Below are 12104 nucleotides of genomic sequence, written 5' to 3' on the forward strand. Positions count from 1 at the left end.
ATGTTCAGAAGAAGGTGTTTATTTGATTTGGATTTTTTAAGCTGGCATTACTGCTCAGTAATGTAAAAACAAACAAATTAACAAAAGCCTTTTGATCAAAGATCTTGTTCAGGCTGGGGTCAGAGATTATTTGGCTGAACAGATAAAAAATGTTAAAACCACTATTTGACCGTAAATATATGTACTTATTTTTTGGTAGATAATTAGTGAAATAATTGCTGAATTTACCGTGGGAGGTGGTGTGATGTGTCCAAACCTACTTCTTTTTTTTTAATGTGTTGAAATATATGTCAAAGAATGGCCTAAACAATCATTTAGAGGGGTGTTTTTTTAAAATGATTGGCGTTTGCTAGAACATGAAAGAATTGTTGAACCTAATAAAATATTCACCATTGGAAGATCATAAGCAACATACTGTTTTGGATTTTGGTGGGAGTAGAGTGAGGCTGAATTGAGTAGGACTGAGATAATGAGCAGACAGCAAAATGTTGAATGTATAATGCGTAAAGTAGGCTAGTCTGACTGGGTACCTTCATAGCTTGCAGCTAAATGTAGGGATGCGCATTATTCATAATTTAGAACTTGACGTTCCATGAAAATGTAAAGTGACTTTTAAAATGTGATTTCACAGAGCTAAATGAAAGACCAGTTCAAAATGCATTAAGCAATAAGGATGTGTAGCTGGAAGTCAGCTTCTTTTCATTGTAATAAATTTATAATATTATTTTGGTGTAAGTAAATACCACATCAAAAGAAAAATAGTAATTCTCTGGTATATCAGTCTGGCTGGGGCTCACCTCATCTCAGATCGTTAAAGCAGATGTCAGGGCTCCTTGTTGTCAGGGTAAAAGATACCCCTGTATTGCTTAGGAAAAGTTCCCTGCCAGTGTGCTCGGGTGGCTGGTTTGGGGTGGGAAGAATTGTTCTCTGGAGCTGCAATATTTTTTCATTGATTATACAGGAATCTGGCTGTCAACAGAAACAGGAGGAGGGGACTGCCACCTGCTGCAGCTGCTTCCCAGCTCCTGGGGGTTGCATGTGACCTTCCCCCAGTTGTATTCCACCAGTATACCATGCCCTCCTGTTTCCTTTCCCTTGCTGCCTCACAGGGCGGTGCTATCTGTGGCAACAAGTGGTCTGGAGGTATAGTCTTGCCACCAGCCTTCATTGCTTTCATGCTTCCATGTTGGTGTCCCCCATGGAGCAGACTGGTGCTGGCATGGAGCAGGGAAAGCAGCCAAGCTCTGGCTTATGCAGATGCTGCCACAGGGCTGTGGAACAGGAGCCAATGTAGCTTACCTAGTACTTGCTGTCTGAGGCATGGCAGCAGGGCCATGCTTCATGGTTGGAAAATGCCTTCCAAGATCTGTGGAAAACTTGTGTTTTTTCTTAGGCCTTGTAACCATGTTAAAGTCAGGCACAACTGTTGACTTCAGATGATGTCATCGGTGTGGCGCACTCATTCCTGAATGCTCCCTCTGTCAGCTCCTGTTTACTGTGCCCTGAATGATTCCTGGTTTGCTTCCATACCCAGTAGACTGAGCTTTTAATTTATTGTGTTTAAATTTTTTAGTAGGGATGTCATGGAACTGCACTGAATCAACATCTCTCTGAAACCTTGTGAGTTCCTGCTTTTGTGGACGTTGTACTCCTTCTGGTCCTGCAAGACCGGTGTTTCATCAGGCTCTAAATCTCAGCAGATTTTATATGCACAGCATTTCCTTAGAGAGCTGTCAGATTTTATTTTGAGGTAGACTGATCAAAGCTAAGATAAGTTTAGAATAATAATATTTACAAATACTAGAGTGAGAAGCATTTCATTTTATTGAGGCATACTCCAGAGAAAATGCCAAGTGACATAAATACTACAAGACTGCTGTTCCATCGTTTAAATGCCTATTAAAAAAAAAACCTTTATGAAAACACTCAGCAGGTTTTAACCAGATGCTTTTACTCATGGTCTGAGATCAGACAGCCGTGCTCTCCTCAGCTAACCTTGAGCAGTGTGGTAATGCAGGTGGGCTCTCTGCCTTCTTTCCTGTTCAAAAATCTCCACTCAGAGATGCTTTTTTTTCCTGTGAGAAAAGATGAAGTTTGGTCTTTGTCAGACAGAAGTCCATCAAATATTTTAGCTAGACATACACACACACTCACAGGCACGTTAGCATTTTTCTGGTTGCGCACAAGTAGGAAAGCTTGCTGTGAGGGTAACTGATAAACCCATTCTTCCTCTCTCTAGCAGCCCCAGCCAAACTGTGAAGACCTGAGACTAGTCTGGAAGCAGGAGTATTTACTTCTAAATAATTTGTAGGTGTGTTTTCAGAGCAGTAAAGTAATATCATTATTACACTCAGTCTAATGTTTTTAATATTCTTCTGTTGCCTCCAATGAAATGCACTCAGCAGGAAGCTCTTTCATTGAGATAGTGCATGATTGTTTGTGCCTACCTGCAGTGATAGATGGAGTGGAAAGTGTGGGAAGCTTTCTGTTAGAACTGCCAAGGTGCAATGGTCAGTGCAGGCTGGGTGGTGAACACTGGGGATGCTTTTGGTTTAATGAAGCTGGAGAACATGAAGTGAGTGTATTCAAATATACTTGCACTTGAGACTTAGTTTGGATGCCATTGCATCAGATCAAAAGTGTTCTATTTAGAAAAAAAATTTCTTTTTTTCCTTCCTTCTTTGTATCCTTTTGGCATTTTACTATGAATTACTTTAGTTACTGCAAGGTTATGGTGGATGCTTAAAAAAATGAGTACTTTTATCTGCAACTGTTCTTGACGTGTTTTTTGACAGTATTCATGAGGCTAATATTTGCTACAACAAATATTAACAAACAGTTAATAACTTGTTGCTGGCATAGGTCTGTCAGAGGCACTGGGAGTACGTTGGGTAAAAACCTGTTCAGCAAGTTCTTGGAGAAGTGAGCTCGGCTCTTCCCTTCAGACTTCCAAAACCAGCCAGCATTCTAGGGTTCAGTCATTGTGTCCTGCATGACCAGGGTGACAGTGCTGCTGTGGTGGCACATACATCCTGTGCTTTCCCTAGAAAAATGTCATCACTTTAATTTCTCTGGTGTAAGCCTCACTACTGGGTATTTACTTTTCACAGTTCATATTAGAGAATGTTAGATAAACCACCTTTGGAAAGATGCTTTGTGCTTCAAGTTATGGCTGAAAACCAGTTATTACCCTGGGTGGAAAAAGCCTATCTATTTATTTTTCAGTATCCCAGTGAAACAGAGACCAGACTGCATTATGATGCATTTGGGAGCAGGTGGGATTGAGCAGCTGCCCACTCTCAAGTAGGCTGTGGGTATGGGCACTGCCTGGAGGTGCCAGGATGTGGGCTTGGGCTCAGGCTCAGGTTTGGGCCAGGTCAGCTGGTCCGCCCACCTGTAATGGTTGTCTTTTCTTCACTTGGTTACTACTGTTTTATTTTATTCTTACTATTTACTGGGCTGAAAGGGAAGGGGCCAGTCTGTAGGTTGAATGCAAGGCCAGTTCTCCAGGATGTGATTGGTCTCTTGTAACAGCGGGGTTTGTGCAATTTAGTGGGTTATTATTTGTTCTGAAGTGAGTATAGACCTGTGTTTCAGGGCCTCTTGAGTTAAAATAGCTGCATTTGTCCAAGGAACAAAAATATTTGATTTCACTGATTGGCCTTTTTATACAGAGACTCTTTTTTGCAGAAGACTTGCTGGTGAACTGCAATTTATAATATTTTCTGCAGGTGTGGGTTTAATGGATGGGCTGATGAAAAGAATCCTTACAATCAGCAGAGTGGTGGCTCTGGGAGCTAATATTGGGCTAGAACATCTGGTCTTTGTAGAGGGAAGGCTTTCAGTGTGTTTGACTCCTCCAAATTACTTGCCAGCTCTGCCAGCGTAGCACAGACAGGCTGGGAGCAGCCTCAGTGCCTCCCAGCAGGAAGCTTGGGATAAGCCCATATGAAGTCAGAGCCCATCTGAAGTATGAGCCTGTTGCATATCAAGCAGTATCCAGCAAACCCTCGGTCCTTGGTGTTTTGTATGACAGGTCTGCTGCTGAATGTCCTGGTTTCGCGGCGTTGTACACAGATGTGCACTGCCTGACATGGCTTGAAGGGCCTTGGGATAAAATAAAAAATCACAGTAGAAATTAGCCTTGGTAGACATAAGAAAATTATATCCCAAGTCCCCCTCTTCTACATCTTCTATTTCATGGTACTTTTCCCTCAAAAAATAAAAATGCACTGAAGATGGATTCAGAGCTGCCATCCATGGATTGATGGATATATTCTTTAGCTTTAAAACTAGTGTAATTATTGTCAACTGCCCTGTGGGTATGGTTGTAATAGCCACTGATTTTGTAAACAGTTTTGACAGTGTTATTTGCTGAATAATTAGTTAGCATAATAATTTTTCTGCCAATTAAAAGCATCTTTGTAACCCCAGGCTTTGTTTTCCTCTTACAGCAAAGAGCTCCAGGGAAAGTTTTGCATGATGCTGTTTGCAACCACCTGAACCTTGTAGAAGGCGACTATTTTGGCCTTGAATTTCCAGATCATAAAAAGATGATGGTATGTAAAAGGATTAATGTTCAGCTGGTTTTCATCTGTATGCACCCAGTATTCTCTCCTTCTGCTCCTTACTTGTAAGATATATTTAATCCTCAGTCTTCAAAAGGGAAAGGACTTTAAAAAAAAATAAATGTTCTTGCCTATTGGAGTTGAAGAAATGTTTTTAAGACCTGATTGTTCCTGTCAGATTTCATCTGCGCTGAAAGTAATGGCTAATTCAGACACAAGATGGGAAAGCATTTTGTTTTTCAAAGTTGCTGTACAGAATTCAAAGGCAGAGCTTCAACTCTTGGTTTTATAGTCCTGATTGATTTGGAGTTCAGAAATAAATTTTCTCTGCTGATAGAGAAGTTGCAATGGTTGTGATAGAGTTCATGAAAAACATTATGGGCAAGAAAAGGGATAGATAAAATGTAACAAGGTTAATAAAAAGGAAAGCAAATCCAAGAACCCCCAAAAACTGATGGAAGTCCTTTCTGGGGAGCTGTGTGGCACAGGCAGGTGTCCTGGTCCTGACACTCGGGAATCTGAGATCAGCTGCTGGCAACATTCAGGCGCTGCCCTACCAGTATCATGTAGCAGAGAAAGCCATAGGCTAACAACTTCTTAGTCTTTCTTCTTAGCGACTTTCTTTTTGAAGTTTATTTTATTTTACTTATCGTGTAACCTACTGGCATGTGTGCTAGTTACCTGGACTGCTTTGCCAGTACATTCTGATATACATTGGATTTCATGCCTGTTAGGTGAATTTTGCACCAGTAGCCTGGATGACCTAAAGGAGATGACTTTGGACAACTGTTAAAAAAAAAAATCTGTGTTCTTTCCATCGAGCTAAAATATGCATAAGGAACAATATTTCTTAATGAAATGAACAGTAGGAATGTCTTGTCTGTCATGCCTTAGTACAGGCACAGACATTAGACAATAGACATTAAAACTGAATGCTAGTGGTCATAGTGTTCTAGGCTAACTATAATTAAATAGGAAATTTTTTTTTTAATGGATGTTAATCTTTAGAAGGGATCTACTTCACAGTGTGCTCCTGGAATTACATAAAACACAGCTCACTAAAAGGGTTAGTATTCTGCCAGATACCCTTGGCTAGTGCTCGAGGTAACTTGAGAGCTTAATGTAACTTTTCTAAACAGTGCAACTGTACAGTACCATTGCAGCAGAGGGTCCAGGTAGCCATGTTAATAATGACATTCCGGCATTACTGGTGTATGTATGTAAAACTGAAACAAATCCTAACATCTTTTGTACATAAAGTTGCTTTTTAGTGTTCTAGAAAATAGAGAAGGTCATTTGATCAACCTTCTCTACTTCACAGGTCATTAAGCTTTAAATAGATGACTGACTGAGTTTTGCTCAGAGACCTGAAGTAAACTAACAGTTTTCAGTCTTGTGAAAACAAAGTGGTTTATTTGCTTGAGGCAGAACACAGGAGAGATTGAGGTGCTGCCACCGCCCGAAGCCCTCACAGTGGCAGGAATTGACTGGCTGGAAATATGTCCAAACAATCACAGTGGGGGATGCAGGGCTCTGATGAAGAGGAAGGTGATGAAAACCCCCTAAGCCCTGTGCCAGTTTGACCTGAAGGAAAATGCCTCCATGCACTGAGCATTAACTCAGCTGGCCCCTACTCTTGCAAAAGGGAGTACTAGCCAAATATCTGAGAGCACCAGTCCATGTTTTTGCTGGTTGTTCCAGTCTCTGCTTCTGAAGAATGAGGGGCTCCACAAACCTTGCCCATATCTAGTCATCTGTGCCCCAAGAAGGGTGAAATTCAGTGGAATTAATGCCTTCAACCACCTGAAAGCAACTCACAGAAACCGAAGCAGAAGATTTGATTATGAATTGTTGTTTCAATGTGGAGCAGCACTCTGAGAGTGTTATTTACACTTAAATTATTGTAACCAGTTTATATGATGCATTGAGGTGAATGTTCCCATGGGATTTAAAATTTTCTGAGCTTCATAAGGGCCATAATGTAGAACTCAAGCATTGTGCAAGTAAAAAACCTTGCAGTTAATGGTATGTCTGAGAAATAAAATACTCATGCATATTTTATGTTCATATCATCTGAAGAGAATGAGTTGCTTTTGCAGTGTCGAGTGCAATGTAAAAGGAAAAATAAATATTTAGAGCATATTTGTTTGGATGTAATCATATGTATGTGAAGTCATATATTCACAATTTGGCTGTGTTTATTTCAACATGCAAGGCTCCAGACCTCATATCTGACATATTGACAGTCAGGTTTCCTGGCAGCTGTATACATTCAAGCATGCCATGCTTGGAGCAAACAAGATCTGTATGGGAGATGATTGTGGAGGGTCTGAGTGCTCCACTTCCTGCTGGGACAAGGAGAAAAACAAGGCACTGTCGCCAAGCCTGGGGTTTCACAGAGTTTCATCACACTTGATGTCTGCCCCAATTCTCCAGCTGCTGAAATCTGGTCACCATCGTGGAATGCCAGCCTTTGTTTAACAAATAAAAAGTCTAGCCTTGTAGTTCTGGAGAAAATGAAGAACATTAATCTTAATTAAGACTTAATTAAGTTTTCCTTTCCAGTTTATAAACCAGTCTCAGACTGATGGTGTTTAGATACAGTGTGGGAGCTGCATGATGCAGAAGTTTTGATTGCTTGGGTTTGATGATAGTTGGTGACATTGTTGTTTTGACCCACCTTTCTCACTACATGCATTCAGTACACAGATCTGCAGTATCCAGCAGTCTGTTCAAGGATGTTATAACTTGCTTGTAGGATGGCTGGGAAAGTAGAGAGAGGAATGGTGCACTTGTGTGCTCATGCTGTTACCATAAACCACCTCTGGGGAGAAGAGACATTTCTTTCTCTCTTTTTTTTTTTTTTTTTGGCATCAAGTAAAACACGTTATTCTCATAATCTTGTAAATTGGCTGTTTCATATTCAAAATGTCTTTTTTCTCTCCCATTAAACTTGGCAAAGCCCCTGACCTTTGTTGCAGATTATGTACACGCGAACTTCCAGGAACAAAAGTTTTGAGTTATTCAAGTGTCAAAGTGTGTCAGAACCAGTTTAATGTGATAAAAACTGTATTGCTGTTCCTGGATAACCAAATTTCTTTAACCTCCTGAAAAAAGAAAAAGACTTTTCTAGACTGAGAAATGTAAGAAGAATTCAACTGAGTAACATTAGTGTATGAGAAAGGGCAGGGCCATGAGGTGTCTGCTAATTGGAATTACTCATATTAGCAATGATAAAAATGGCACATGGCATTGGAGCAGTTAACAGCAGTGACACAGGCCTGCTCCTGTCTGGCTTCTCAGGTGATTTTAGGGAATGGATATTTTGAGTATGTTTCAGTCTCTGCATAATCTAAAATTATTAAAGGTCGAAGAAGTAATAATTTTAATACATACTCTTTTTCTAGACGAGGACTCCGTTAATTTGGCTTTTAATGTCTTTAACCTTTGTGGTGGTTGTAGGGTGTTCTTCCACAAATTCCAGATGTCTTCAAGGGAGGCCCTGTGCAATTTAGTGAGATAACAAAATATAAATCATGGGCATGGGTAGTTACCAGTTGAGGACTACGACCTGTCTCCAGGCCCTGTGACTCATCTGGCTTTTACCTTCTGCGTGATTGTCCCTTGGCTTTCTGTAACGTTTTGCCCCAGCCTTTCTGACTTGAAACTGCAGGCTGGGGGGATAGGCTCTCAAAACTGTATTTCCCCCCACTATGTCGCTTTTGAAAGCTGAAAGACCCACACACTGTCCTAGAAAATGGGTTGTCAAGTGAACTACCACCTTGTGCTGTTGTCTGCTTTACACCTGTGATCTAAACAGCCATTCCTTCTGCAGGTGGTGGGAGGGAGGCTGCTTTGTCTCCATGGAGCTCAGCAACGGAGCTCCGCATTTATGCCCAGACCGCACACTGGGATTCCTATTAGGTCCCCCATACCAGGAGGCTGCTGCCATCTCATTTCTCCATTTGTCCAGCATTCCCAGCCTCAAAGGCACGGAAAACCTCCATTCACTTCCCTTTCTCAAGATTAATCAGGGTTTGGAACTCAATGACTATGTAAGACTGTCTTTTCCTAAACTCCTCATTTCAGCTGTTCTTTCCACAAAATTAATGGTTCCTGACCACATGTTCTGTGATTGTTGGTGTCTGAGACAAGTGAGGGGGAGATTTCCTCACTGTTTCCCAGCTCCCTGAATCTCTACTGCTTTGAAAGCTGTGCCCATTAACAGTGCTGTTTCCTGAGCATCTCCCAGAATTCCGGGGAGAAAACCCACCATGTATAATTAAGGAAAGCATAATGACCACACTGGAAAAAATAAGTAAGTAACTGATAATCTAGGTATTGCAATTAAAAATGCTCCTCTGGAAGTTTGTCTAGAGATGATAACACCACCTTCTTTTGTTTTCAGGTGTGGCTCGATCTTTTGAAGCCTGTTATGAAACAGATTAGAAGTAAGTACTTCCTTGTTGACATTTCGTTGCTCAGTCTGAGAGTACTTGAATAAATTAGGACTCTGTCGGTTGCAATCTTTATGTTCTCAACCTTCTGCACTAAATTTTGTTGGAATTATTTTTTTGTTTCCAGCCTATCCTTAAAAGATGCACCTGTGAAGTTATGTCACATGAGCATATGAACGGGCTGACCCCACCCCATAGGAGGCTGGGGTTTAGTCAGTCACTAGAAGAGGCACTAGTGGCAATGGAGGGAACAATTTTGTAGAGAAAAAGAGGGCAGTAAAAGAAGGACTAAAGGAACATACATTGCTGACTGGTAGTAGCAGGAATCAGAATGGAAGAAAAAGAACAGGAAAACTTTATTACTGGAAAGGAGCTAGCAGATGTATTACAATTGTATGGGACATTGCTGCAGAACCTGGGACTGTTAGAGACCAAGAGAAGGAAACAGTTGGGATATGGGAAGTTACAGTGGGTGGTGGGAAAGAACAGGAAATTGTAAATAGCCACCAGCTCTGGAAAGAGTAGAAGTGGACAGGAAAGGTTCTGGTTATTTTGTTTCTCTGTCAAATATCACCCAAGTTCTTAATTCATTGAGCTTTGCCATTGAGATTCAGTTTTTCTAGGTGCTTTTCTGGTCATATTAGTCTGAGTGTGTGCTCTGGCACCTCTCCCTCTCACAAGACAGGGACACAATGGTCCTTTTGTCACTGGTCATACTTGTAAGAGTTGGAATGAATGTGCTGTTCTTAAAACAGAAATAGTAATTTGCTAGTCAACTTAAAAAAGTGGAGTGTATTTTAGCTCTCTCCTGTTCTGAAACAAGGAGAGTAGATACACATATATTTTATTGGATCAACTGATGTAATTACTAAAAACGTACTTGGTTTTAGCAGAATAGCCCTTGACCAAGTTATTGTTCTCTTTTATTGTGTGTGAATTTTGTTGGGCAGTTTCCAAATATCCTGCATACCAACAAAGGACAAGAGGTTAGCATGTCAGTATGCACTTCAGGTTACACGAATCATCCCTTGGACATCATTGTGCATATTTGGCCAGCATGTTATTGATGTTTGTTAACTTCCTGTGACATTTTCCCTAGGACCGAAGCATGTTGTTGTAAAATTTGTGGTAAAATTCTTCCCACCTGACCATGCTCAGCTGCAGGAGGAACTGACAAGGTTAGTAGCTGCATGACTATTTCTTCTTGTTAAATCTCTGATGGACAGAGGGGAGAGAACATTGAATTTGAGATGACTGGGTGAGGATTAATGACTGCCTCTTACTTTTAGCTTGGTATTATTTGTCCCAGCCTTGAATGCACCTGAAAAAATGGGCCCTAAGATTCAGCTGCAGTCTGTGCTGAGAGGTTCTGCAAAGTCCAGGATTCTTTTGCCTCCTTGGATATGGAGTCCTGGGAGAGCTTTACTAATCCCAAGAGAGGTCAGTTTGGCAACAGAGTTCTCTGTTTGGCATGATCAAGTCATGTATTGGCACCCTGGGGTACCCCTCTGCCAAGGGACATGTGTGACTCTGCACCCTCATTTGGGGGAGAGCTGTTTTCTGTGAATTGCCGATTTGCAGCAGCATTGGACCCTGTCTGTATAGCCAACACAAGTGCCAAAGGTTTGCACAGGTGGAAGTGTGACTTTGGAAATGGAAAAATGCAAAGGAGAAGGAATAAAATGAAAAATAAGAATGTAGGGAAAGACACGTACATATGCGGACAGAGTACCTTAAATACTAATGCTTAAATGCTTTTCAGTACATTTCAAAAACTTCATTTAAGCTTTGAATTTCCCACCGTATTGGCACAAAGAGTCCTATTTTTCTGTGAGTAAATATGTGTATGAGAGACCTGTTAAGGTTCTTTCTCACTATCAGGTCCTTCCTTTATGGTCAGAAGCATTGTTTTGTCTTTTCACTCTTTTTCTGGTCTACAGTATCACTAGTTCTTAATTACATGTTTCTGTTCAGATTCAGAATTTTCACTATTAGTTTTTATTTTCAATCTTCTCACAAGCCAAAGTCCTCTTTTGCAAAGAGCTCTGGTGTCCTTATGACTTGTATTATAAAGAACAAGTCCACTTCTGTGATGTTCTGTTTATCTTTGTCATGTTTTATTTTGGTAATAGAGCATTGGAATAAAAAAAAATATATTGATATCTCTTGATGGCCTAGAAAGAGAAAAGTAGAAATGTAGGGTAGGAAGAAGGAGTATTTACTTGGTAAAGACTAAAGAATAAAAGAGAGAGTAAAAAGAATAAAGGGATGAATGAAAACTCAAAATGTGATGTTATTAACGAAACATTCCTGTTTCTGAATAGATATTCTGCATATCAGTTTCTTAGTATGGGAACTGTAAATTAATTTTTGGTGATCTCTCTCTGTATCTGGAGATGTGTCTGTTAATCCTAATGACTTTTTGTGGTTAGATTTTAAATATGTATGCTAAGGGACTTGATATATACACAGCAATGTGTAGGATGTGAAAGCATATACACGGGGAACTGCTTCATCACTTGAAGAAGAGACTATAAGATTTTTGTGCTGTGTTCCTCTACCAGGGTGAATTTTGTATGGGTAGACAGATGTCTGCAGGTTTCAAAAGGACATTATGTAGATCTGCTGTATTATTTCAGTTTGTACATACGTGGTACTTTTCCATACTCCTCAAATCAGCTTGCCCTTTTCATTTAGTGTACCTACATCTTCTCATTCAGAAACTCACTGTTCAAATGAGAGCTTTTCTCTAAACCTATAAAAATCTGGTCTTACTAAAATTATTGAGATCCTTGTACGAGTTCTCCAGAGGAGCTGCAGCCTTTGGAAGGCTTGTTAAGGTGTGTCTCACCACTTCAGGTTTCAGACCAGCTGTAGGAGAAATAAATGCCCATTGCTAGCTTTTTTGGTTTTTTTGGAGGGAAGAATTGGATACAGAGTGGAACTAAGCCATTTCAATTTCTGTTGAAGCTAAAAGAAATTTAAATTTTGAAATAATGTCTTGGACTTCTGTTGTCTCAGCATTTAAACTGGCAATGTAGAATTGCCCTGCATGGCTGAAATGGTTTGGAGGCAATGT

At 40.4% G+C, this 12104-nt stretch overlaps 1 protein-coding gene across 6 annotated transcripts in view; it reads left to right on the forward strand.

Annotated features, from left to right (window-relative positions):
- The window catches only part of FARP1 (FERM, ARH/RhoGEF and pleckstrin domain protein 1), a 205426-nt gene that overhangs the window by 131413 nt on the left and 61909 nt on the right, over nt 1-12104 (forward strand). For all 6 annotated transcript variants that reach the window (XM_032100083.1, XM_032100082.1, XM_032100080.1 and 3 more), the window contains 3 exons: nt 4455-4559; nt 8977-9019; nt 10125-10203. In XM_032100083.1, coding sequence (XP_031955974.1) covers nt 4455-4559; nt 8977-9019; nt 10125-10203 — 227 coding nt within the window. The remainder of the gene's footprint in view (nt 1-4454; nt 4560-8976; nt 9020-10124; nt 10204-12104) is intronic.

This window comes from Corvus moneduloides, chromosome 2 (genome assembly GCF_009650955.1).
Source record: "Corvus moneduloides isolate bCorMon1 chromosome 2, bCorMon1.pri, whole genome shotgun sequence".
NCBI classification, from domain to species: Eukaryota; Metazoa; Chordata; class Aves; order Passeriformes; family Corvidae; genus Corvus; species Corvus moneduloides.